The 26,185-nt window shown below is 57.9% G+C and overlaps 3 protein-coding genes and 1 non-coding gene across 5 annotated transcripts in view; 2 read left to right on the top strand and 2 right to left on the bottom strand.

Moving 5' to 3' along the window:
* STK36 (serine/threonine kinase 36) overlaps nt 1–9,078 on the bottom strand; it is a 29,564-nt gene extending 20,486 nt beyond the window's left edge. Inside the window, exons 1-9 of the mRNA XM_055123165.1 lie at nt 9,033–9,078; nt 8,479–8,650; nt 6,972–7,112; nt 6,769–6,846; nt 3,972–4,102; nt 3,206–3,455; nt 944–1,037; nt 561–730; nt 270–457 (exon numbers count right to left, since the gene is read on the bottom strand). Of these exons, the coding sequence (XP_054979140.1) occupies nt 270–457; nt 561–730; nt 944–1,037; nt 3,206–3,455; nt 3,972–4,102; nt 6,769–6,846; nt 6,972–7,112; nt 8,479–8,562 (1,136 nt within the window). The 5' untranslated portion in view covers nt 8,563–8,650; nt 9,033–9,078. The remainder of the gene's footprint in view (nt 1–269; nt 458–560; nt 731–943; nt 1,038–3,205; nt 3,456–3,971; nt 4,103–6,768; nt 6,847–6,971; nt 7,113–8,478; nt 8,651–9,032) is intronic.
* Nucleotides 1,720–1,823, top strand: LOC129400523 (U6 spliceosomal RNA). Its single transcript, XR_008627750.1, has one exon. It is a non-coding gene; the product is annotated as a U6 spliceosomal RNA (small nuclear RNA).
* A 332-nt stretch (nt 9,079–9,410) lies between the features above and the next one.
* Nucleotides 9,411–17,385, top strand: RNF25 (ring finger protein 25). Its single transcript, XM_055123193.1, has 10 exons — nt 9,411–9,481; nt 12,482–12,556; nt 12,836–12,938; nt 13,017–13,084; nt 13,170–13,239; nt 14,827–14,898; nt 14,969–15,109; nt 15,459–15,551; nt 15,989–16,123; nt 16,201–17,385. Exons 1-10 carry the CDS (start codon nt 9,441–9,443, stop codon nt 16,744–16,746), a joined length of 1,344 nt encoding a protein of 447 aa, XP_054979168.1. The 5' UTR covers nt 9,411–9,440; the 3' UTR covers nt 16,747–17,385.
* Nucleotides 17,386–17,771: 386 nt separating this feature from the next.
* On the bottom strand, nt 17,772–26,164 carry LOC101542527 (mitochondrial chaperone BCS1). 2 transcript variants are annotated; one of them, XM_055123195.1, is made up of 8 exons: nt 26,061–26,164; nt 23,859–24,227; nt 21,813–21,952; nt 21,418–21,612; nt 19,057–19,120; nt 18,695–18,864; nt 18,171–18,288; nt 17,772–18,063 (listed from the first exon to the last, which is right to left on the bottom strand). In XM_055123195.1, exons 2-8 carry the CDS (start codon nt 24,176–24,178, stop codon nt 17,787–17,789), a joined length of 1,284 nt encoding a protein of 427 aa, XP_054979170.1. In that variant the 5' UTR covers nt 24,179–24,227; nt 26,061–26,164; the 3' UTR covers nt 17,772–17,786. The 2 variants fall into 2 exon arrangements, with proteins under 2 accessions (XP_054979170.1, XP_004617240.2); XM_004617183.2 differs by lacking the exon at nt 26,061–26,164 and adding an exon at nt 25,954–26,031.
* Nucleotides 26,165–26,185: the final 21 nt, after the last annotated feature.

Below are 26,185 nucleotides of genomic sequence, written 5' to 3'. Positions count from 1 at the left end.
CCCAGAAGAAGAAAAACTAACAACAACAATAACAACAACAGCACAACCTAATTCATTAGTTCATGGGTGATTCTTTCCCTTTTAGTCTCTGAACTGAGTCCCAGAGAAAGCGCTGCCCCTGAGTCTTCTGATAAGTCAGGCGGAAGCTTCTGGAATCCCAGAGCCCATGGTCAGACCCCCAGAACCCGGCCACACTCGGGCCTGTGCAGCATCTGCTCTGGCGAAAGCCCAAGGTGCCTCCTCCCCCCGGCCCCAGCCCAGCACCTTACCGAGGAGCAGGAGGGGCTTCTCCAGCCCCCCACTCAGCCCAGCTGCTCCTCGCTTCTGAGGGCAAGGCCACAGGCACGAGCCCCGGCTCCTGAGCCGGGAGCTGGGGTCTGGCCGGAGGGGCGGTGTCCGGAGGCCCCTGGCCAGCCTTGTCCTCATGCCCCGGGCTGGGGTCGGCGCGCCGCTCTTCCTGTGGGCAGCAGGCAGGAGGTGGTCAGGATGAGGGCAGTGCCAAGCGGGCGGCGGGGCTCCTCCCTCCTCGGGCCCCAGCATATTCCCACGGCGCCTCGCACCCGTGGCTCCAGCTCCTCGGTCATGTGCTTGCGGGCCTGTCGCAGGATCCGGGAGCGGGTGCCCGCGGGGGCCAGCTGCCGGGCCTGCTGCTCCTTTAGGATCTGGAGGTCTGGAGGCAGGCGGCTGGTGAAGGGGGTCGCTGGATCCGGGCCTGCGGGCTCCGTGAGTACTGCGGGGAGGGGAGACGGGGCAAGGCGTGGTCATCCGGGAGACCGGGCCCTGCTCGATTCGGTCAGCGACCAAGCCAGCGTCCCCAGGTGACAGAGCGGGAGCGGGGTGCCGGGCCCGGGAAGAGCGGGAGATGCGAGGCAGGGGGAAGAAGAGGGAGGGAGTCACGGTGAGGAAGGGCAGTAACGGGGCCCCGGGCCCCCTCGAGACTCACTCGTGACACGGCCAGCAATGAAGGGGTGATGCAGGAGGTCTGGCCAGGACAGCCGCTGCCGGGGGTCCTTGGTGAGCAGCCCCTGCAGGAAGCTCTGTGGAGAGAAACTCCCGTGGGCCCTCGCGACCCCGCACACCAGCTCCCGAGCGCCTTCCCGCAGCAGACCAGGAGGCCGGGACCGAACCCTCTCTAGTCCTGTCCTCAAGATCTCGGAGGCTGTCGCTGCCTTGCCGTGGGGGAGCCCTGACTCCTGACCGAGGACATTCAGACAGAAGTCCCGACGCCACCAACTTCGTGAATAAGTGAGGAAAGACGGGCCCAGAGAGGGGTGGCGCCCGCGCTGTCCCTGCTGGTCAACAGCCCAAGGGCTCCCGGGAGACTCCTGGCGCCTCCATCCCACTGGGTCTGCGCAGCTGGACACACGAACAGAGGCCCTGACCGCAAGAGCAGACTCAGGCAAGGTGGTCCAGAGACGGGTAAGGTGCTTGCCTTTGCCGAGGCTGATTCCGGGTCCATGCCCGGCTGGCTCTCCTTCCCCAGTCCCTGCTAGGAGTGATCCCTGAGTGCTGGGCTAGGAGTTAAGCTCTGAGCATAGCCAGTGGCAGTCCCTCCAAGAACCCCCCCCCCCCACACACACACACAAAACCCCAAATCAGTAAAAGCACACTGGCACGTGCAAGTCAGTGTATGGAGAGGTACTGAAGAACATCCAACAGAAATCACATGTCTTCGGAAGGAAGAGGGGCAGAGAACAAGCAGTTAAGGAACACCATGGCGTGCTCGCTGCGGTAGCACATACACTAAAATTAGAATGGTACAGAGATTAGCACAGTCCCTGCGCAATAGCCACACGCACATCCGTGAGGTGTCCCACATTTTTTTGTAAATAAACTAATGACTTTAATAAAGTTATTTAAAAAAACACAAAATAGGGGCTGGAGCAATGATAGCATCGCAGGTAGGGGCATTTGCCTTGCCTGCGGCTGACCCAGATTCGATCCCCGGCATCCCATAGGGTCCACTGAGCACCACCAGGAGTAAGTCCTGAGTGCAAAGCCAGGGGTAACCTCAGGAATCACTGGGTGTGACTCAAAAAAGCGAAAAACAAACAAACAAACAAAAACCACAAAAGAGCAACACAATGGCTCCTTGGGGAGGCGCCAGAGACCACCTGAAGGACAGCAAACCTCCAGGGACATTTCTTCCCTGAGTTTTCTGGGAATGCAAACACCCTTCCTTTGGATTCTGTTGGGCCTTCAGGAAACTGGTCTCTTCAGTTTGGGCTTTTGTGTTGGGGGTTGGGGGGGCACACCTGGCAGTGCTCAGGGCTTACTCCTGGCTCCGCGGCTCAGGGATCATTCCTGGAGGGCTCGGGGGGACCCTACGGGGTGCTGGGAATTGAACATGGGTTAGTCACATGCAAGGCAAGTGCTTAACCTATTGGACTATCACTCTGGTCCCCTGAGAACAGTGCCTTTTCACCTAAGCTAAAGCTCGGGGAAGTCATGAGATTTTATTCTGAGAAAGGGTGCCTTTAAATTACACTGAGGGCCCCACTGTTGCCCTAGATAATAAAAGGGTCACCTCCTTTCCTCTCTCCTTCCCTCCTTCCTTCCCTCCTCCATTCTACTGGGAATTCACTGCAATGAGCCAGCACCACCCTCACTGTCTGCCCCAATCAGCCCAGCGTTGCCCCCCTTAACCTCCCGACCCCAACTCCACAGCTCTCTGAAGATGCCTTCTTCCGGGAAGAGAGACACAAGCTGGGAAGGTACCCTAGATGGCACCTAGACCCCACAGGTCTGAGGACATCGGTGGAACCAGAGCTAAGTAAAAGGACCGCCTGGTTTCTGATGTGTTGAAATTACTTTTTTTTTTTTTTCGGGGATGTGCAAAGGGGCACACCCATCGGTGCTCAGAGCTTACTCCTGGGCTCTGTGCTCAGGGATCACTTCTTGGCGGACTTGGGAGAACCCTATGCGGTCCCAGCGGTGAAAGCCACAGCAGCCACGAGCAAGGCAAGCACCCTGCCACTGGACTCATCGCGCCTGCCCCAGATGGCCTTCCTAATGGGTTCAAGACTACAGCCCGAGGAGGTGCCGCTATTTCCGAGTCTGGCAGCCCACAGAATTCCCTCCCAGAACCAACCCTGCAGGACACAAGCGGCTAGCTCTGACCCACTCATTCGGCCTGGGAGAGATCTCGAGGAGGAGGGAGACAGGTTCCGGGGGCAAAGGTAACCTCCACCTCCCGACCCATTACCTTGAAGCAAGGGCTCATGGTGGGGGGCCAGCGCACGGGGTCCTTGAGGATGAGGCTGACCAGCTGGAAGATGCTGGTGGTATAGAAGGGAGGGGTGCCAACAGCCAGCTCATACAGGATGCAGCCCACGGACCAGAGGTCAGCCGTGTGGTCGTAGGGCCGCTCTTCCACCAGCTCGGGAGACATGTAGAGCGGCGTGCCCTTGATGGACGTCAGCACCATGGTGTTGGTGCTCATGGCCCGGGCGAACCTGCAGACGATGGAACAGACATGCAGCCGAGGTGCGACCCGGCAGAGGGACCGACCAACCAAAGGACAGGGCGCGCTTAGCCCCAAGAGCCTGCAGGGGGCTCCATCTCCAGCTCAGGTCTGAAAATAAGCATGCGCGCGCGCGCGCGCACACACACACACACACCCTCTAACTGCCCCCTCTTTCATGAAGACACACACACACACACACACACACACACACACACACACACACACACACACACCCTCTAGCTGCCCCGCCCCCGCTTTCATGAAGGCACACACACACACACACACATACCCCCTCTAGCTGCCCCCTCTTTCATGAAGGCACACACACACACACACACACACACACACACACCCTCTAACTGCCCCCTCTTTCATGAAGGCACGCAGTGCACACACACACACACACACACACACACACACACACACACACACACACACACACACACACACACCCTCTAACTGCCCCCTTTTTCACAAAGGCCCAAGGTCAGAGTGGGCCCCTTACCCGAAGTCACAGAGTTTGACGCCGCCGCCCTTGGCGAGCAGGATGTTCTGAGGCTTCATGTCTCGGTGGAGGATGCGGTGGGAATGCAGGTAGTACAAGGCCGACACCAGCTGGGCCGCGATGGCCTGAACCTAGGGCCCAGAGGAAGGGAGCAGGGCCGGACTAGAGGAAGCCTGAGGACGAAGACTCCCCCCAAAAACTTCCACAGGCGTGACCTTCTCTTGGTGCTTTCTCCTGGAGCGTCACATGCTGTGTTCTGACTTCTCTTGTCCTCTTTATTTTGGGGATGGGGGTCACACTGGGCAGTGTTTGGGGAGTCGCTCCTGACATTGCTTGGGGGACCAGTGAGGCCAAGGGTCAAACTCAGTCCTCCCACATGGATAGCTTGGGCTCCAACCCATTAAGTTATCACTCCAGCCCTTGTTCATTCATTCTGTTATTCATTTCAAATTAGAAAAAAAAAGCGGGGTGGTCACCCTCAGAGGTGCTCAGGGGAGATCACTCCTGGTGGTGCTCAGGGGCCATACGGTGGTTCTGAGGATCGAACCTAGGTCGGCCGTGTGCAAGGCAAGCGCCCTCCCTACTGTACTATCTCTCCAGTCCCTTCCTTCAAATAAGATGTATTGACTCAACTAGATGCATTACCACTGCAAATATATTGCATCGTGCCTCTCAGATGCATCACCTCGAAGGTGAAGATAATGATATTCCCAACCACATTAGACTGCGGTGAGAATAAGGAGTGTCCTATGTAGAATAAAGCAACACGTTCTACTGTACAAAGTCCCCTTTCTCCAGAGAATTCATACAAACAAACAAACAAAAGCAGACTAATCCAGATACAAGAACGTCAAGGAATCTGTCCTGATAAACAGGAACGGCACCCACTTGCTAGGACATTGCACAATCTCTAGAATATGGTCAAAGAATGTTCTGAACCAAATCCCACTGCTAATTACATCTTCCCTACAACTCTTGTTAATTCCTCCTCCCTGTCTCTGGTCCCATCGTACCAGCCTTTCTTCCCTAAAGGTGTCTGACAGCAAACAGCAGCAGCACCGCCATGAGAATAATAATAGTCAACTTCAAACCTATGCCAGGCATTCTTTTCAAAATTTTATTTTAAGGGCCAGAGAGATAGTGCAATAGGTAGGGGTGCTTGCCTTGTATGTGACCAACCTGGATTAGATTCCAGGCATCCCATATGATCCCTCAACCAACTGCAGGAGTAATTCCTGAGAACAGAGTAACCCCTGAGCATTGATCGGTATGGCCCCCAACACACACACACACACACACACACACACACACACACACACACACACACACACACACACACACTTTTTTTTCTTTTTGGGTCACACCTGGTGATGCACAGGGGTCACTCCTGGCTCTGCACTCAGGAATTACCCCTGGTGGTGCTCAGGGGACCATGTGGGATGCTGGGAATAGAACCCGGGTTGGCCACGTGCAAGGCAAACACCCTACCTGCTGTGCTATCGCTCCAGCCCCACACATATTTCTTTTAATCGATGATTTGGGCCGCATAGGCTGATGCTCAGGGGTCATCTGGTGGTGCCCAGGGAAACATGGAGTACCAGGGATCAAACCTGGGCCCTCAGCATGCAAAGTACATGCTCTGCCTCTGAGTCATCTCCCAAGCACCACTGGCTGTGGTGCCAAAATAAGAAGCTCATAAAAAAAAAACTTCAAAATGATGGTGAGTGGGGCCAGGTGGTAGTTCAGTAGTGTTTGCCTTGCATGCAGTCAATCCGGGTTTGATCCCTGGCACCCCACATGGCCCTCCAAGCCCGCCAGGAATGGTTCTTGATGAACAGAGCCAGGACTAAGCCCTGAGCACCGAGTATGGCCCCAAGACCAAAAAATAATAAAATAAACCTGCCTTTCATGTATAAGATCCGGGGTTCCATCCCCAGGACCCTCAAAAGATAACCTAAAAACTGGACGTGAATTAATCCTTTGTCTTCACAGGAGTCTTATGAGGTCGACATTATCATCATATCTGACAAAGTAACCGAGGCACAGAGGGGAAAGCAGCTCCCCGGCTATGCTGGGGCCTCCAGAGATGCACCCAGTGGTGCTTGGAGGCCTCAGGTAAGCTGCATGCAAAGGATGTGCCTTGTACTCTCAGTCCCTACCTGCCTCTTCTTTTTTAGTTTCTGGGCCACACCCAGCAGTGCTCAGGGCTTACTTCTGGCTCTTCGCTCAAGAATTACTCCTGGTAGAACTTAGGGGACCATATGGGATGCCGGGGATCAAACCTAGGTCAGCCACATGCAAGAAAAACAGCCTACTTGCTGTACTACAGCTCTGGTCTCTTCTTTTTTTTTTTTGTTTTTGTTTTTTCGCTTTTTGGGTCACACCCGGTGATGCACAGGGGTTACTCCTGGCTCTGCACTCAGGAATCACTCCTGGGGTGCTCAGGGGACCATATGGGATGCTGGGATTCGAACCCGGGTCGGCCGCATGCAAGGCAAACACCCTACCCGCTGTGCTATCACTCCAGCCCCTGGGGGTTTTTTGTTGTTGTTTTGTTTTGGTTTAAGCCCCAAACACCTCTCAAACACTGAGAGGTGTTTGGGGCTTACTCCAGTCTCTGGGGGTTCAGGGGTCACTCCTGGTGGTGCCTGGGGGACCCTACGTGGTACTGGGGATCGAACTGAGAGTCCGCCATGTACAAGTGCCTTAAGCCTTGTGCTATCTCTCCGGCCCAGCCTTCCTGATCGTAATGTGGGGAGGAGTGTGTGGCTGGCAGAAGTGTGAGCAGGGCACACACCTGGTCTTCAGGAAGCTTTCCGTCATCCTCCAGGATCTGAAAGAGCTCACCCTCGGCATAGTCTGTCACCACCACCACCTGAGGAGAAGGGAAGCAAAGGAACTGGCCCCAAGAGCCCCGGGTACACGCAGCTGGGAGGGTGGGGGACGTTCCCGGGACCCCCCGGCCCTGGAAGTAAGGTGACCCAGACCGCCAAAGCGCACCTCTTTGTCAGTCTCAAAGCTGTCGAGCATGTGCACGATGTTGGGGTGCCGCAGACCCCGCATGATTTCGATCTCTCGCTGCAGATTCCGCAGTTCCTTCTCAGACCGCCCCAATTTTGGAATGAACTTCAGGGCCACCACCTGTCAGTGGCCAAGGAAAGGGTCATGGACACGCACCTGAAAAGGGCCAGGGCGCCAGCATCCGCCGTGGCGCTCCACCCCTCGGACTTCACATCACCTGAGCGAGTCTCACTCTTCCTGATCGTCCCCCACTGGGTTTCCTCCACATCTTACCTGGATTTTCTCTCCCCCCTCACCCCAAGAAAAAACAGTGACTGTAAGATCTGGGAGGATCTAGAATAAATGTTCTGTTCTGGGCAGAGAACCCAAGATTGGGGGCCAGAGTGATAGTACAACGGAACGGGTAGGGTGTTTGCCTTGCATGTGGCCAACCTGGGTTTGATCCCCAGTATCACATATGATCCCCTGAACACTGCCAGGAGTGATCCCTGAGGGCAGAGCCAGGAGTAAGTCCTATGCACCACTGAGTGTGGCTCAAAAATAAAAAAAAGAACAAGAAAGAACCCAAAATCTGGGTGGGAGGGGTGGCAGCGCTCAGAGGCTACTTTCAGTTCTATTTTCAGACAGGGGTCGTGCCTGGTGGAGCTCAGGGGTCCATGTGGTGCCCAGGGAATGAACCCAGGTATTCATTTACACTATCTTCCTTTACACGATCTTCCCAGCTCAAAGGACTCCAGACTTAAAGAGACTTACAGGAAAGACCAGGGAAAATGAAAAGGGAAAGAATGCAAATGATTTCTCCTTCTGCATGGCTTGTCTCAAAATAACATGAAGCTCCTTACTTGGTGACAGGTGTTGTGAGTGATTCAATGAGACATCAATGCTCAAACCCCCGTGCTATAGACAAGGGAGCTGAGACAAAGGGACTTGCCCAAAGTTCTAAAGCAAGAAAGTGACGTGAACTAGAATTTTAACCCAAGTAACCCAACATCAGGACCTCATACTCCATAAGCAACATGAGAGGAGGATGGAGAGTCAGTGTAGTGGAGAAGGCTTTTGTCTTGCTGCCCACCCAGGCTGGACCTCCCAGCACCTTACATGGTCCCTCTTGACCTGGTCCTTGAGCCCAGTCAGGAGCTAAATCCTGAGGACGCTTGGCCCCTCTCCCAAAACCAAAAAGGACAAGGGAATCAGTGTCTTATGACTACAAGCTGATATACATTTTTTTTGTTTTGCTTTTTGGGTCACACCCGGCAATGCACAGGGGTTACTCCTGGCTCTGCACTCAGGAATTACTCCTGGCGGTGCTCAGGGGACCATATGGGATGCTGGGAATCGAACCTGGGTCGGCTGCGTGCAAGGCAAACGCCCTACCCGTTGTGCTATCGCTCCAGCCCCCAATATGCTTCCCTCCTAAGCCCCAGCTCCCACTAGAGTTTTTGGGGTGCAAGTCTGACCCAAAATACACCTCCGTTTAGTTCACCACCTGGGCACTGTATTTCCTGCGACCTTTGTACACCCTCCCAAAAGAGCCTTCTCCGATCATCTCCAACACGTGGTACTTTTCCATGACAGAAGTTTCTGGATCCCTCTGAAGGAAGGAGGTAGAGATGGAGAAGGGCTACAGTTCTAGCTCCAGTTCCAAACATCTGGGGGCCCTGGTTGGGGGCAAGGGAAAAGGATTAGCTGCCTTGCCTTTTCCCCTCTTTTAATAATCCATTCCTCAAACGTAGGGGAAAAGCTGAACTCTTGGAACAATTAGGAAGCGCCTCCGCCTCCTTTCCACCCAACCTCGCACCCCATCCCACTCTATGCCCCTCTGCCCTCCGCACCCAGCCTCGCCCACTCGCCGGACTCCCCCCTACTCTCCAGCCTCCTCCCTGGACCCCTCGCCCCCACCCACTCCAGCCCGCGCTAACCCCCCTCTTTCTCTTCATCCCTGACCCCTTCCCTTCCAGACTCCCTCAAGTTCCCACCGCTGCCAGCATCCTCGGCATCCCCGCCCAGACCCCACTGCCAGAAAGTTTAGCCCACTCTCACCCCCAGCCTAGGAGCTTCAAGCTCCCCGGGCCAAGGGACGCGGGCGGTTCCTTTAGCCTCATCCCACGGGCCCCCCCACCAGGGCTGTCCACATACTTTGCCTGACTCCAAATTCGTCTCCGCCGCCACAACTGCTCTCTCAAGACTCCCATTTCTAACTGCTTCTTACTCGCTAGGATGAGCGGGAGGCCCCGAGGCCGAGAGAATGCCCAGGAGTGGCGGGGCCGGCCGCACTGCCCGCAGACACTGGCTCGGGCACTGGCTCGGCCTCTCCGCGCCGGCAGGACCCCACTTGAGGACCCGGCGCCCGCGGTTGCCTGGAGACGGCCGCCCGCCGCTCGCCTTCCTCCCGCCCCCTTCCCTGAGCGCCCCGGAGTATTTCCGGTTCCGCTGTGGGCCGGAGAAGACATGGCGGCGTCTGCGTCGGCTGCTGCAGCTGAGGAGGACTGGTAACTGGCGCCATGGGCTTTGGCCGCTGACCGCTGGCCCCGACCCCCGGGCCGGGACGCGGGGGCGGCGGCGGCTGCGGGTGGGCCCCGGGGCGGGGGGTCGCGGGCGGGCGGGCGGAGCGGAGGGCGCGCTGCGGGGTGGCCGAGCCTCTGACAGCTCGCCCAGAGGGAGCTGCTGGCGCCGGGCCGCGGGGCTTCGGGGGCAGGAGAGCGGAGGGGCGTGGGCCCCGGGGTTCGGACAGCGCCGTGGGGGTGTATGTGGGCTCTCTCCTCTCTCTCCCCTGGACGCACGCCGGCGCGTTCCCCCCGCGGAGTGGACTGTCTGAGGGTCTCGGGGCGGGGGTGAGGGCGGGGGCGGGAGAGGGGGAGGACACGGACCCCCCTCGCCTCCCTTCCGCTCCCCGTCACCAGCTCCGGATCCTCCCGTTCCCGCCGGGGCCCGCCCACAGCCCCCCTCTCTCCCTCCGCGGCCGCGCCCGTGCCCCCCGCCCCCACCCCCGCTGTCCTCGGCCTCGGCGCTGGCCTTCTCGAGAGGCCGAACCTGCAAGGACCCTGGGGTTTGGAAGGAGGCCAAGTGCGGCCTTGACTCCGCGTTTATGAGCTGTGCCGTGCGGGGGCCCGGGTCCCCTGGCCGCTGTGAGTCAGTCGCTCAGCCTGTGGCGAAGTGGGTGTGGCGCCCACCTCACAGTGAGGGAGAAGCTGCTGGCCCCCGATCATGAGTATAGGTAGACGAGGCTCGAGAGAGTCAGCGGCGGGGAATCCGGGTCGGAATCGGGCCGGTCTCAGGGTGGGACCTTTTGTTCTTGGTACCTGGCGGATGTCCCAGGGCCCTCCCCTCTCTTGGTCATCCCTTTGCCATCTCCCTCCCCTCCGTCCCTTGCACCCGCAGCTCTGGCCAGTGAAGGAGGACTCGCCCCCCTCGAGGTGGCCAGCCCCCCTCCCGGTCTCGCGGGCTCAGGGAACTCCACTGCTGCGCGTCCTGGTTGGCAGTAGAGCAGAGGAGCCCAGACTTGATCTTTTTAGAGATAGAAAAGCGCCCAGTGTCTGCCTCCCCCAGCCACCTGTTTTGGGGCCACGTCGAATAGTGATCAGAAATCACCCCTGGTGGGGCTTGCGGGACCTTGTGGGGTGCTACCGATTAAACCCAGGTCGGCTGCATGCAAGGCAAGCTCCCTACCCACCGTACTATTGGGCTCCCCAGTCTACCTCTTGTTTTTGTTGTTTTCTGGGCCACACCCTGCGATGCTCAGGAGTGACTTCGGGCTCTACACTCAGGAGTTAAGCCTGGCAGTGCTATTTTGTTTTAATAGTGCCTGGTTGTTATTATATATTATTATATTACATAAGTATGGGGTGCTGAGGATCGAACCCAGGTCTGCCGCATGCAAGGCAAAAGCCCTCCCTTCTGTACTATGGCTCCGCCCAGCCCAGTCTACGTTTTTTTAAATGACCAGAGCACCCAGCTGTACCTTAGGCCATTGTCACCAGTCATGCCACATCCCCAGGCGACCTGTTGCTCTCTTTGGGCAACACCAGTACTGATCTTCGTTCTCGGTGTGTTTCCAGCCTATTCAGGGGCCCTGTGGAGGTGACAGGGAGCTGCCTTGGCCACAGAGAGGGTAACAGTGTGAGCAGCCGGACTATGTCAGTTACCGGTTTCCTAGTCTGGGGTGTCTATTTTGCACTCAAGACGTCTTTAGAACCACTGGTACATACTGAGTTTGGGTCACATGGGTGTGTGTGTGTGTGTGTGTGTGTGTGTGTGTGTGTGTGCGCGCGCGTGCGGGCGAGCGCGTGTGCGCGCACAGGGGTCACATGGGGTGTGGGGGGGGCACAGGGGCCACCTGCAGAAACGGATTTGCTGTGCACTACCTTGGTAGCTTCATGCAGTCAGGCCAGGCACACAACCTCAGTGTCAGCATCAGCACCCCTGCTGTTTCTCTGACTGATCTGTGGTCTTTTCTATCAGGGCACACCCCCCCCCCACACACACACACACACAACCCCTCGTCCTGACCTGGACAGGTCAATGTAGATCAGCCAGACAGCAAAGAACACACACTACGTCGTCTTTCGGAAGAAGTGTATATGTAAGCAGAAGTGAGATTTATAATAGGGCACTGTAAACTACGTATCTGTATGTGTGTATATTTGTGAATGTGTATACACACTATCATATGGCCAAAGCACTATTATTTTACACAGGTTGCTTTTAATCCTCACAACAACCCTAGAGAATATCTAAAATAGCCTGGTAGAATAATCACCTTACAGAACTGAGTAACTACTCAAATCACTTACGTGAGTGCTGGTTGACTTTTGTTTTGTTTTGTTTTGTTTTGTTTTAATAGTGCTTGGTTATTATCTATATTTGGTAGAATAACTCAGCCTGACCACGCTAAGTACTCAGATCACTTAGCTGGTGACTGGTACCTGTCCCTAACCTAGTACTTAACTGGCTGGTGTGGGCTGATGGCTCCTTCAGAGCAGCACACCCTTTCCACCCTCTACCTCTTGTTCATTGTAGGCTGGTATCTCCGTCCATGGCTTGGGTGGCTCCTTCGGTTAACTGGCGTTTGCAGGCTATCGACAGTCACCAGGGCGCCGAGATTCTTGCTGTCGGGGGGCTAGAGAAAGCCAGGAGCAGTACCGGGAATCCTGCTGCTAAGGAACAGACAGCATCTGTCCAGATGGGCCGGGCGGCTGTGGCGAAACACTCCCACAGGGCCTGGGAACCTGGCTGTGGGCCCGGCACCGCCTCACTGGCCGCTCAGTTTGGTCTCTGGGAACCCGTGTCCTGCCACGCTGGCAGAAGCGGCCCCATCATTCTGATCTCAGGCCGCCTCCTGCGCAACTTTTAAGAAACGCCCCACTCCCATTTTCCCAGGGTGAGGGGTGACTCAGACCGGGCGTCAGTGTTCTGCCCAGCCAGGCTTTGGGGCCCTGCAGGCTTTCCTTGCAGGGAGGCTGCGATGGTGAGCGGGTGTCCCCTGTCTCTAGGGTCCTTCCCTCTGAAGTGGAGGTGTTAGAGTCCATCTATCTGGATGAGCTACGGGTGGTCAAAGGAAATGGCAGGTATGTATGGTTTAGGGTTTTTTTGGGGGGAGGGGGCTCTCGAGGTGGGGGGCACTTTATAACATGGGGATTCCGTATGCGATCTCTCTGGAGTGGTTGAGATCTTAAGTTCGGAGAGAATGGTCTGTAGACAAAGGCTTTTCCGTTACCCCCCTGGAAAGCGCCCTCACTTCTTCCCCCTGCGTGACTATCTTTGTGGCCCCCCTCCCCTGCTCCCACCATCCCCGGCCCCAAAGACCCTGCCTGGTCACACCCCAGGTCTTCCTTGGCCCCCCACAGATCTTCGCCGTGGGAGATTTCCATCACCCTCCACCCGGCCACTGCCGAAGACCAGGACTCCCAGTACGTCTGCTGCACCCTGCTGCTCCAGGTCCCGGCACAGGTCAGGCCCCGGGCAGGGCCGGGGGTAGGGAGGGCCCAGGCCCCGCCTGACCGGTAACTGGAACTTTCCTCCCCAAAGTATCCCCACGAGGTGCCGCTCATCTCCATCCGGAACCCTCGAGGACTCTCCGATGAGCAGATCCACAAGTAAGTTGGGCTGGTCCGAGCAAGGGGTCGGGGGTCTGGTGAGGGAACTGCCGGGCCTGATATGTGCTTGGCCCTCTCCCTCCAGGATCTCCCAGGCACTGAGCCACGTGGCCACTGCGGGCCTGGGCACTGCCATGCTCTATGAACTCATCGAGGTAAGCGGTGTGCTGGCCTGGGCAAACACCCTTCCCTTAAGCTAGAGCAGTCGCTCCCCGAGGGAGGCCGGGGGCCTGCCGTCTTGCCCATCTCTGGAGTCCACCACTGAGCGGCGGAAAGGTTTAGGTAAGGTCTCAATGAATCCCTGAAAGATGACACTTCCGTTTCAGACGTGTCCTTTCAGGCCAAGCTCTTCCCAGTGGCCTGTGCCAGCGTCTGGGGCCATTCCTCTCCCCCGTTAGCCGCCTTCTCCTTGCTGCAGCTTCATTACCCTTCTCGCTCCCTTGGTCCTGTTTGCCAAAAGCAGCTGGCAACAGGGGACCCACCGCCTTGCAAGGTCAAGGCTCCAAACAAGCCATCAGGGCAGGCCAGTAAAACACCGGCCTTGTCCTGAGTGTCTTCCCCAGTGAAGAAAAACCATTCATGTGGAGCACTGCCCAGGGCCGCAGTAAAACACCCCCCACCCCCCACTGTGGCTCCTTGAGAGTCAGGCATGCATGGCCTGTACTTCCGTGGCTCTGGGTGTGTGAGGAAATGGGGGTGGGGTGGGGGGGTGAGCCCAGACGAATAGCTCTGACGCCCTCCCTGCACATGAATGGTGGGCAGTTTGATCCCCCTTGCTGCCATGTGCTCAGAAGCAGCTGTCCTGGGAGCCCTGCCAGCTGTGACCCCAGGCACACGAGCAGCTTCCGGCCACGCACACAGCTGTGCAGTGCGGGTGCCCCGACCAGTTGTGCCTTGGGCTAAGCACCCGACTAAAGGACGGAAAGGTGTTCGAGGAGCACAGTCAGACACACGGCCCCCCCCCAGCAGGGTTCCTGAGCACGACCCGGGCGACCCTTGGCAGGCACCACAGCCAGGCGTAGGTGCAGCCCCTCATGACTGACGCAAAATCAGCAACAGCAGTTGAGGTGTGCGCCGGTCATGCACCCAGCCCGGGTTCACCTGTCCCTCATGCTCCTTTTAAACACCATCAGTATGGCCTGGAGGCCCCAGCACCGCCACAGTGGCCTGGGTGTCCCCAGCACCCCAGGGTCCGAGCAGCGTCCTCGGGTCCTCGCCTTGAACCACTGGCTCAGTTGACTGAGAATTGCTTGGGATCCTGAGAACTGCTTGGGAGCACCTTCTTGGGAGCAAAAAAAAAAAAAAGACATGTTCTAGAGAAGGAAGGTGAGGTAGCCTGGAGTTAGGTGGGAGCCGCAGACCACCGTGACCCTCTCGATGGGGCCTCCCCGCAGCCTGTAGAGTTCCAGCCGGGCAGACGGCTGTGCGCAGGTGCGTCCTGCGACTCAGTTCCACGCTTGACTTTGCAGAAGGCAGTGCCGGCACACAGCCCTGGGGCTCTGCGGGGATGGAGCCAGAGCAGGAGGGGGATGACATGGGTTTCCACGGGCCACTCGTTTTCCGTATCCCCAAGACCCCGAACATGACGGGCGGCTTTCATGAGCCGGGAGACCGGTTGGCTTGTGCCGCCCGGCAGCTCTGGTCAGGGGGGAGGAGGAAGTGCTGACCCCCCCACCTTGGAAACGCCTGGGCCCGAGAAAGCGCTCCGGGCGCGGCTCAGCCCTGCCCCTTTCCGCCTCTAGAAAGGGAAGGAGATTCTCACTGAGAACAACATCCCCCACGGCCAGTGTGTCATCTGCCTCTACGGGTTCCAGGTGGGTGTCTCTGGGGGGCCCGGGGGCGGGGGTCGCGGGGAGCCTGAGTGAACCCCAGCCCGCCCCGCAGGAGAAGGAGGCCTTCACCAAGACGCCCTGCTACCACTACTTCCACTGCCACTGCCTGGCGCGCTACATCCAGCACATGGAGCAGGAGCTGCAGGGGCGGGAGCGGGAGCGGCAGTACTGCGCGGCCACCGCCACCAAACAGGTCTCCCTGCGCCCGCACGGGCCCGCTCACTCCGCCCAGGGAAGGGGCGTCTCTTCGTAGCGCACGCGGTGCTGGGGGTCCCTGGGAGACCCGCGCACTTTACTTGCCAATCTCTTCTGCCTTCTGGTTTATATTTGGGCCTGGGGCCCACACCCAGCGGTGCTCAGGGTGGGGGTGGGAGTCACGGGGGACCCTGAGTGAACCTTGGCCCTCCATGCAGGAGGGGTCTTCACCTTGCTCCTGACTCTGCACTCGCGGCTCACTCCTGGCGGGACTCTGGGAACTGAGGGCAGGTTGGGAGGGTGCGAGGTGGGCGTGCTCCCCCCTTCAGCCTCACCTTCCTTTCCAGAAGGCAGCCCGAGTGCAGTGTCCTGTGTGCAGAGAGCCCCTCGTGTACGACCTCGCCTTGCTGAAAGCGGCCCCTGAGCCCCAACAGCCCATGGTGAGGCAATTCCCTTCCCTTCCTGGCTTCTGGGACACACGCCCAGCATGGCCGTCCCTCCTGGCAGTGCTGGGGCTGGAACCAGGGCTCTGGCGCCAGGCTCTCCCCCTAAGCCAGGCAGGAGGGCCTTTGGAAAGGGACCGTGAGACCCTCCACCTGTGGCTACCAAGCCACAGACCCCCAACCTGGTTCTCCCCAAAAACCATGAGCGGCAAAACCCATGCAGGAGTTCAGAGCCATAGTATAGCAGGCCGGGCGCTTGCTTGCCAGACTGGGTTTGACCCCCGGCACCCCATAGAGTGTCCCACATCCCCACCCCCCAAGTGCTGCCAGGAGCGATCCTTGAACCCAGAGCCAGGAGTGAGCCCCGAGCACCGCTGGGTGTGTGCCCCCTCCCCCACCAAGGCCCCAGCCGGCCTCTGCTTCCCGGCCCCCAGGAGCCATACCAGCCCAGCGCCGAGAGTCTGCGGCAGCAGGAGGAGCGCCAGCGGCTGTACCAGCGGCAGCAGGAGCGGGGCGGCATCATTAACCTGGAGGCTGAGCGCAGCCGCTACTTAATCAGCCTCCAGCAGGTGAGGGGCGGGTGCCTGCTGCCGTGGCCCTGTCCCGGCCGGACGGCCCCTTCACGGCTGCTCTCTCTGCACTCCAGCCTCCCGCGCCCTCGGAGCCCGAGCCAGCCGCCGTGGAACCGGCCGCCCCGCCCACTGCCCAGCCCGCCCTGCCCGCTGCGCTGCCCATGGCCACCCAGAACGTGTGTGAGAAGATTCCAGGGCCCGGGCCAAATCCGCTGAGGTTGGGAGAGCCCCTGAAAACCGTGCCAGAGATCCCCCAGGCCAGCCGAGGCCCGTGGAGACAGCCAGAACCGAGACACCCCAGGGGACGGGTATGCAGTGTCCCCAGAGGGACCAGTGATCCTCATGAACTGCCCCCTCCTGAAGGGTCCCTCAAGGAGCCCATGGACCGAAGGCCAGAATCCCGGAACCCAGGGCTAGGAGGGCCTCCCCGAGAGAGGGGACCTGGCACCTGGCAGGGTCCCCCACCCCGCAGGACTCGGGACAGTGCCCGCTGGGAGCGCCCCAAAGGGCGGACCCCGGCAGCAGCGGCTTCCTACCCCCGCCTGCCTCGGGGCCGGGGCGCCCACCAGCCTGGCACCCGCAGGGAGCCCCTGAACTTGGAATCTGAGGATGGTTCCTAGCACTCCTAGTCAGGGGAGTGGGAGGGACAGGGGACTTGGGGTGGGAAAGGGGGACAATAAAGAGATTTGGCCTAGTCGGGCGTCCTTGGATCAGAAGTGGGGCCCAGCAGAGCACTCAAGTCCATTCTCAAGAGCTTGGCATCAAGAAGTCCAGTGGATTTGCAAGACCACCCTGGCGAGCACGGCATCGAAGCAAGAATCCACAAGATCCACCGGGTCTCCAAGTCCCAGGGGTCCACCCACGTTTCTAGGGTGCAGAATGTCACTTCCTGTTCTGGACAGGGTCTTGGAGCTGCTGCTTTTAAGAGACCAGGCAAAAAGGAAGCTGGTTTGGCCCTAGGCTGACTGCTGAGACAACTCCATCCCTGTGGCATATTCCCACCAAACTCAAACGCTGAAACACGTAGAACCTAACATCCTCCTGGATGGGGGCATGGATAACACAGCGGTGTGTAGGGCATCTCCCTTGCACGCGGCCAACCTGGGTTTGATCCCCAGCGTCCCATTTGGTTCCCAAGTCCCACCAGACACGATCCCTGGATGTGGAGCCAGGAGAAAGGCCCGAGCACTGCCAAGTGTGGCACCTTCCCTTCCCCCAAATAAAAAGGCAGTCCCGTCCACTCACTTCCAGCCCATGGCTTCAGTTCTTGGGGCTCAGTTGGCCAGAGCTTGGGATGTGACAGGATCCAAGGCGGGCACCCCGGCTAAGCTACCCTTCTGTGGCAGGGAGCCACCCCCAGCCCACACACAGCAGACAGGCCAGTGACACGAACGTGCCCGTTCCAAGCATATGGGAGGAAGCCGGGATACCCGGAGCAAACCAGAGACACCGGGAACTGTGCCAGCTGGTCCTGTGTCCTTGGCTGGGAACCAGCTGCCGAAACCCTTAACAGCGTCTTTGGAGACCTGCTGTCGGCGCCTCTGTGCGCCGAGGGCCTTCAGAGAGGCTGTTCTCAGGCTGTGCCCACCCCCCACCCTGGCACGTGGGCACCGCTGGGGAAGGCGGAAGGACGGCTGCGAGCGGAGGCAGTGGCAGGCATTTATTGCGTGCCCCGTGGGCCCAGCTCCCTCTTCAGAGAGTGGAGGTTCTGCAGGGCCCCCGAGGGGTCGTTCTTGTGCAGCATGAAGTAACCCTGCACCTGCGCGGGGCTGATCTGCGTCGTGACCTGGAGGACGCGCTCGGCGAAGGTCTCGGCCAAGGCTGCGTCCTGGCCCGGGTAGAACCTCTGGAACATCTGGGCGAGCTGCCAGGACGAGCAGTAGCCCACGTATTCCTTCAAGTCCACTCGCCCCGGGCGGATGAGGGCCGGGTCCAGCCTGAGAGAAGTCACAGCATGGCCGCCCCGCCCTGCAAACAACAGTGCCCCTCCCCCCACCCCCGGGCTCCCCCCAGCTGGTCCCCCTGCCAGCCCCGTCCTTCCCACCTTTCCACATAGTTGGTGGTCATGAACACGATGCGCGCCTCGGTGGACGCCACGCCGTCCAAGGCGTTGAGCAGCCCGCTGAAGGTGAGGCGCCCCAGGCCTTGGTACTTGATGGGGTCTAAAGAGCAGGAGTGAGGGGGTAGGCAGGGGGTAGCAGTCAGTGGGGAGAACAGTTTGCCTCTGACACTGCGTGGCCGACCTGGGTTCGACCCTCGGCACCCCGTATGCTCCCCCGAGCCCCGCCAGGAGTAATTCCTGAGTGCAGAGCCAGGCGTAACCCCTGTGCATCGCCGGGTGTGGCCCCCAAACCACCACCACAAAAGAGACAGGCGGGTAGGCACTCGCCCTGCACAGGTGCAAACCCGGGTTTGAATCGCCCACACGAAGGTCCCACGAGCACCACTAGGGGTCCCTCCTGAGTCCGGAGCCTGCGACAGCCCCAGTGCACCGTGCGGGTGTGGCCAGCTGCTCCCCAGCCCCAAACTCAAAGCACACCTCCCCTGGGCGCCCTGCCCCTCGCTCACTCTCGGCCGCCAGGTCTCGGCTGAGGAAGGCCGCGTCCACGTCCTCCAGCAGCACCAGGCTCTGCTGCGGGGCCACGCTGAGCAGGTGGTTGAGCCGGTCGTCGGAGAGGCTGGAGTCCGTGAGACTCAGCAGGCAGATGCTGTGCTCCAGCTCTCCCGCCAGGGCCGTGCTGTGACGGGGACCAAGTCGACAGGCTCAGCACCCCCACCCCAACCCGGAGCCCCACCCTCACGCCTCCTACAGGGCTCTCCAGAGGCCCTTCCACACCCCGTCCTCATGGTGCCCACGTCTGTCCCAGTCCTGGGTCCCGAAGTCATTTCTGCCACCCCCTGGGCCCAGCCCCGCTCTGGACTCTACTCACATAAAGCTGCTCTTTCCGCAACCAGGGGGCCCGTAGAGCAGGTAGCCGCGCCTGTAGGGGATGCCTGCAAACAGCCAGGGGCAGACGGCTAGGGAAGTGCCTGCCTCGCATGCAGAGGGCGCAGGCGCAATCCCCAGCACCCGCCTGTCTGTGGTCTCCTGAGCACCACCAAGAGCCGGCCCTGAGCACTGAGGGGGGCCCCCCACCCTTAAAAATAAACAGGGGCTGGCTAGAGCGAGAGCACAGCAGGTAGGGCGTTTGCCTTGCACACGGCTGACCCGGGTTCGATTCCCAGCATCCCATAGGGTCCCCTAAGCACAAACAGGAGTAATTCCCGAGTCAGGAGCCAGGAGTAACCTCTGAGCATCGCCGGGTGTGACCCAAAAAGCAAGAAAAAAAAACAATTAAAAATCAACAAGCTTAGGGGCCGGAGCAGCAGTGCAATGGGCAGGGCACAATCCCTGACATCCCCAAGGGTCCCCTGAGCAGCCCCAGGAGTGAGTGCTCAGTGCAGAGCCAGGAGTACATAGACATGTGGGATATCCCCTCCCCACCTAAATAAATAAATAATGATTCTAACTGTGCCATGTGGGCCCACTGCTTGATGCCACTGGAGACCTTTGACCTTGGTGCTGGAGACCTTTGACCTTGGCGTTGGAAATCCCCCTCCTGGGCACCTTTGTCCTTTTCTCTGTCCGTTCACCCCAGCAGGGCCAGGAGACACCCCAGCACGCCTAGCATGTGACTAACCTGGGCTCAACTGCAGGCACCGTGTGGTGTTCAACTTGCCCCCAAATCACTGGGTGCAGCCCTACGGGTTTCCGCACAGCTGCCTGAGCAGCCGGGAGGCGCCCACATTGCCCGTGTAACAGGGGTACCCTTGGCACCACAGGGCCTGAGCAGTGTCGCATCCTCAGGCCCTGGCATCGAATCACTGCCCAGCTGGCCAAGAGTGACCAGTGGGGCCCCCAAAACCCCCTGAGCATCGAGTGGGCGCCCCCTCAGTGCATTCACCCCATCTTGGGGCCGGAGAGAGAGTGCAATGGTTAGGCCTCACTGCTTCAATCTGGGACTCCGTATCCGGGCCTCCGAGCACTGCCAAGCTCCTGGGCCCAGAGCCAGTCGATGAACACCCCTAGCTCCCCGCAAATAAAAAAATAAATCCACCCACCAGAGAGGCAAAAAAGTACAATCAAAACAACATCTGCACATGTATGTTCATCGCAGCACTGTTTACAATAGCCAGAATCTGGAAAAAACCCGAATGCCCCAGAACGGATGACTGGTTGAGGAAACTTTGGTACATCTATACAATGGAATACTATGCAGCTGTTAGAAAAAAGGAGGTCAAGAATTTTGTTTTTTTTTTTTTTTTTGAGAGGGGGCAAATAATTTTTATTTTATTTTTTTTTTTAATTTATTTATTTTTAATTAGAGAATCACCGTGAGGGTACAGTTACAGATTTATACACTTTTGTGCTTATACTTCCCTCATACAAAGTTTGGGAACCCATCCCTTCACCAGTGCCCATTCTCCACCACCCGTAAACCCAGTGTCCCTCCCACCCTCCCCAATCCCATCTCCCCCCCACCCCACCCTGCCACTGTGGCAAGGCATTCCCTTCTGTTTTCTCTCTCTAATTAGCTGTTGTGGTTTGCAATAAAAGGAGGTCAAGAATTTTGTAGTTAAGTGGATGGGCATGAAAAGTTTCATGCTGAGTGAAATGAGTCAGAAAGAGAGAGACAGACATAGAAAGATTGCACTCATCTATGGTATATAGAATAACAGAGTGGGAGACTAACACCCAAGAACTGTAGAAATAAGTACCAGGAGGTTGACTCCATGGCTTCGAGGCTGGCCTCACGTTCCGGGGAAAGGTCAACTCAGAGAAGCGATCACCAACTACATTGTAGTCAAAGGCCATGTGGGGGAAGGGAGTTGCGGGCTGAATGAGGGCTAGAGACTGAGCACAGCGGCCACTCAACACCTTTATTGCAAACCACAACAGCTAATTAGAGAGAGAGAACAGAAGGGAATGCCTTGCCACAGTGGCAGGGTGGGGTGGGGGGGAGATGGGATTGGGGAGGGTGGGAGGGACGCTGGGTTTACGGGTGGTGGAGAATGGGCACTGGTGAAGGGATGGGTTCCCGAACTTTGTATGAGGGAAGTATGAGCACAAAAGTGTATAAATCTGTAACTGTACCCTCACGGTGATTCTCTAATTAAAAATAAATAAATTAAAAAAATAATAATAAAATAAATAAATAAATCCACCCAAATTGGGCCACAGGGTCCAGCTGGTGCCCACGGGCTGCAGCATGTCCGAACAGCCTTGCCTAGTGCCCCCCCGCGCGGCTCACCTCTGTCCGTGTACCACTTGGGGTTATCGATGAATTCCCGGATGTCTCGGAGGATGCGGTCGGCTAGACCCTGTTCAAGAACCACGGAGCTGAGGGGCCGGCGGCGGCGCGGGTAGCCGAAGGAGCGCCACTCGGTGCCCACGGCGCTGTACATCACCGTCTTCCCCTCCTCCTGCTGCAGCGCCAGCTCCCGGGCTGGGCAAGGGGGCAAGAGACAGAGCCAGTGCTTCCTCCGGCCACTTGGCGAGGCGCAGCTAGCCCCCCCCCCCCCGCCCCCAGGTGCCCACCCCCATCAGCTCAGATGCCCTAGGGCGCGTCTCCAAGCTGTTCTTCCCCTGGTGCTCACCACCCCCTTGCCTGTAGCCCCCCCAGAGCCCCGAAGGGCCGGCCCACACCTTCCTCCAGGATGTTGAAGAAAACCTTCCGATCAGTGCCCAGGGCGGTAAGCGTGACCGACTCCCACGGGGTCCCCGTCTGCAGGTCGATCATCTGCATCTCTCGACTTCGTTCCACCCGGATCCATTTCCCCTGATACCTGAATCCAAGGGAAGCCAGGTCCAAAGGGGTAAGGGAAAGGGGTCACACCCAGATCTCCAGTTTCTCGTTTTGGGGTTTGTTTTGCTCTGGGGCTTTTTTTGGGGGGGTTGGGGGTGGTGGGATGGCACAACCAGTGATGCTCAGGGGTTACTCCTGGCTCTGCACTTTGGCATCACTACTAGCGGTGTTCAGGGGACCACCTGGGACGCCGGGATCGAACTCGGGTTGGCCCTGTGCAAGGCAAGTGCCCTCTCTGCTGTACTATCAATCTGACCTTTTATCAATCTTTTTTTTTTTTTTTTTTTTGGTCTCTGAACCACACTCAGCTATGCTCAGAACTTACTCTTTTTTGTTGTTGTCGTTTCTGGTTTTTTTTTTTTTCTTTTTTGCTTTTTGGATCACACCTGGCCAATGCACAGGGGTTACTTCTGGCTCTGCACTCAGGAATTACCCCTGGTGATGCTCAGGGGACCATATGGGATGCCGGGTTGGCCATGTGCAAAGCAAACACCCTACCAGCCATGCTATCGCTCCAGCCCTTAGGACTTTCTCTTGGCTCTGCACTCAGTGATCACTCTTTTTTTTTTTTTTTTTTTGCTTTTTGGGTCACATCCGGCGATGATCAGGGGTTACTCCTGGCTTTGCACTCAGGAATTACTCCTGGCGGTGCTTGGGGGACCAGATGGGATGCCAGGGATTGAACCTGGGTTGGCCGCGTGCAAGGCAAACGCTCTACCCGCTGTGCTATCGCTCCGACCCTCAGAGATCACTCTTGCGGGCTCAGGGAACCATATGGGCTGCCCAGGGGAATGGAACTGGCAAGGCAAGCACCCTATCCACTGTACTATCGCTCCAGCCTCTTCCCTTCATTCTTTTTCTTTTCTCAGGGGGGAAGGAGGAAGATTGGGCTACTCCAGGGGGTGCGGTGAGTGAAGTCCCAATTTCTCCTAACTCCTGACTCTAAATTCCTCCTAACTCTGAGAATCACTCCTCCTGGAGGTGCTCCAGGGACTATATAGGGTGTCGCCGGGAATCGAACCCAGGTCAGTGCCCTCCCGATGGCACTCTCCAGCCCTCATTCTTTTAAAAGAAAAAAATTTTTTATGCTTTTTCAGTCACACCCAGCGATGCACAGGGGTTACTCCTGGCTCTGCACTCACGAATCACCCGTGACAGTGCTCAGGGGACCATATGGGATGCTGGGAATCGAACCCGAGCCGGCCATGTGCAAGGCAAATGCCCTACCCGCTGTGCTATTGCTCTCGCCCCCCTTAAAAGAAAATTTTAACTTTAAAACTGAATCACCGTGTGGGGGCTAGAGCGATAGCACAGCACGTAGGGCGTTTGCCTTGCACGCGGCCGACCTGGGTTCGAATCCCAGCATCCCATATGGTCCCCTGAGCACCGCCAGGAGTAATTCCTGAGTGTAGAACCAGGAGTAACCCCTGTGCATCGCCGGGTGTGACCCAAAAAACAAAAAAAAAAAAGAAAAAAAAACTGAATCACCGTGAGATATAGCTACAAAGCTTTCATGATTGAGTTTGTCATATAATGACTGAACACTCATCCCTCCAGCAGTGAGCATTTTACACCACCAATGTCCCCAGTAACCCTCTCGCCAATCCCACTCATTCTCACGCCCCGCCTCTGTGGCAGACACCTTCCCTCTTACTCTCTCGTTGGGGGCATCATGGTTTGCAATACAGATACGGAGAGGCCATCATGCTTGGTCCTTAGTCTACTTCCAGCACACATCTCCCATCTCGAGCCAACCCTCCAACCATCGTTGACTTAGGGATCCCTTCTCCATCCCAACTGCCTGCTCCCCCAGGACATAAGGCAGACCAGACCTCATTCTCCCCCCCTCCTCCCCACCCAGGGTCTGTCCCTGGCTCCGGGCTCACCAGACAAAGTGGTTTCCAGGGCTGGGGATGAATTCGAACTTGGTGGAGATCCGGCCGCTGTCGTGCTGCAGATAGGACGTCTCGACGCTGAGGTGCTGCGTGCGGCTGCTGTGGCGGGTGAGCCAGCTCAGCAGCCAGGCGTAGCTGCGGTCCCGCGCCGGGACTTCTAGCGTGATCATGTAATGACGCCGGAAAGCCAACATGCCCAGCTGGGCGCCCTTCCGGGCCAGGGCGAGCACTGTGCCCACACCCACCAGCCCGAAGCCAGCCCCAAAGTAGGGATTGTGCTGCAGGGCCAGCACAAAGTCTGTGAGGGGCATCTTGGAGGGGCAACCACAAACCTCACAGGCCCAGAGACACTCTGAAATCCTGGGGAGGCGGAGCGTGGAGAGGACAAAGCACAAGGTTAGTGGAGGATCCGGACCCGGGCGCGCTCCCCACTCGAGGGGCAGGAGGCACGTGCCGGTGCTGCTGTGTGTCCAGGCGCTTTATTTTGTGGGGCTGGGACAGTATCGGGGTGCGAGGGCTGACACTCCAGATTCCGTGCCCGCTCTGCCCTTCCTTAGCCTGCCCAGAGCTTACTCTCCTGCCAGGCAGAACAAATTCCTTAAATTGCCCGACAGACTCCTTAAACCTGGAACAACCATGTAACTTCACATTGTTCTTGGCTTCATATCAGAGGAAGAAACGTGGTTGTGGTCCCTGGAAGAAGCTGAGACAGATGGAGTGCCAGGATACCCCCAAGGCCGGAGTTAGGAGGCAAGGAAACTACTCTCTCACTAGCCCGTCACTTCTCTCCATACCTTGTTCCATAAAATGTCCTTCAAAGATCCTTTTCCTTCCCATGCCGAGTTCCTAAGGACTGGCTTTGCTCATCCATAACTCCCACCTAAAGTGTATCTTTAAAGTTGATCTGATGAGGCTGGAGCAATAGCACAGCGGGTAGGGCGTTTGCCTTGCACGCGGCCGACCCGGGTTTGATTCCCAGCATCCCATATGGTCCCCTGAGGACCGCCAGGGTTAATTCCTGAGTGCAGAGCCAGGAGCAACCCCTGTGCATCGCCGGGTGTGACCCAAAAAGCAAAATAATAATAATAATAATAAATAAATAAATAAAGTTGATCTGAGAGGGGCTGGAGAGACAGTAGACAGTAAGGCGCTTGCCTTGAATGAGGCGGACATGGGTTTGACCTGGAATCAGCAGGAGGGACCCTAAGCACAGTCAGGAATAAACACTAAATACTTAGGAGTAAATGCCTAAACACTGCTGAGTGTGGCCCCGAAGCAAAAATAAGGAAAACTCGATTTTGTTTTGGAGCCGGCATTAACAGGGGTCTTCAGTGCCTGTTTCAACAAAGGGCTACAAGGGTCTCTGGATTTTCCTTTTTTGTATTCTGGGCCACAGGTGGTGATATATGAGATTCCTGGGATGGAACCTGGGTCAGCCCCCTGCAAGGCAAGCACGCTCACCGCTGTACTACCGTTTGGCTCCTGATCTGGATCTTTCTTCCTAAGTATGGACTTTCAACCCTATGCTCTCCCACCTCCAACACCGGCAATGGCTGAACCCCTACAGACCTTCAAGCCAGGGGCTGTCTGCCTGGAAGTGCCTGGCTCCTAATCCTCCCTGTTGAACCTAGAGGCAAACTCCCCTCCCTTTTCCTTTCTGCTACCAAGTTTTCTGGCTCATTCTCCTTGCCCTCATTTTCTGCACCCAAGTCCCGTCCCTCTGCCACTTTCTCCATGGGGATTTTCCCGAATCCCCCTTACGCCCTCCAATGACAGCGTAAGCGGCTCTAATTCTAGTACGATCCCTCGGGGGCAGGGGGCCAGACCGTGTCCACCTCCCGCGCCGCTTTGCTCAGACCCAGGCGCGCCACATGGGGTGAGCTGACAGCGGTGACCTCGGCTGAGACTAAAGGAAGCTCCAGGATTCCAAAAGGGCTATGCCATGGAAGGCACAGACAGAGCCTTTCCCACCTTCCCACTCCGGGCCCGTGACGGACACGCAGAGGCCCCCGCCCGAACGCCCTTCCACCCCGCTCGCGCCACCAGCGGCGTGGTTTTGCTGCCGCCCGTCACTCCGCCCCCTTACCCTCGCCATGACTCTCTGGCCCTCCTTCTCGATGGTTTCGCCCCTCCGCACCAGAGAGCAGGGCCGCTCGGTCCCGCCCCCGAGCTCCTACTTCCCGCCACGCCTACCTCAGAAGCCTGCCTCTCTGCTCCACCCGTCTCGATGGTCTTCTCAGCAATTCCCGGTCCAGCACGGGAGAAAAACCATAGAGTAGTCCGCCGGGCCAGCCCCCCTCCCCGAGAGGAGGAGAGAG

This window comes from Sorex araneus, chromosome X (genome assembly GCF_027595985.1).
Source record: "Sorex araneus isolate mSorAra2 chromosome X, mSorAra2.pri, whole genome shotgun sequence".
Lineage (NCBI taxonomy): Eukaryota > Metazoa > Chordata > Mammalia > Eulipotyphla > Soricidae > Sorex > Sorex araneus.
Note: the sequence above shows the minus strand (reverse complement) of the source record. Positions and strands in the feature narration are given on the sequence as shown.

Excerpts from the sequence above, each read along its gene's own strand:
- RNF25 (XM_055123193.1), top strand. The coding sequence starts at position 9,441 with ATGGCGGCGTCTGCGTCGGCTGCTGCAGCTGAGGAGGACTG. Across the intron at positions 12,939-13,016 it reads TGCTCCAGGTCCCGGCACAG|TATCCCCACGAGGTGCCGCT; the intron begins GTCAGGCCCCGG and ends TCCTCCCCAAAG. Across the intron at positions 14,899-14,968 it reads TCTGCCTCTACGGGTTCCAG|GAGAAGGAGGCCTTCACCAA; the intron begins GTGGGTGTCTCT and ends CCCGCCCCGCAG.
- LOC101542527 (XM_055123195.1), bottom strand. The coding sequence starts at position 24,178 with ATGCCCCTCACAGACTTTGTGCTGGCCCTGCAGCACAATCCCTACTTT. Across the intron at positions 21,613-21,812 it reads CTTCAACATCCTGGAGGAAG|CCCGGGAGCTGGCGCTGCAG; the intron begins GTGTGGGCCGGC and ends CCCCTTGCCCAG. Across the intron at positions 19,121-21,417 it reads CAAGTGGTACACGGACAGAG|GCATCCCCTACAGGCGCGGC; the intron begins GTGAGCCGCGCG and ends GGCTGTTTGCAG.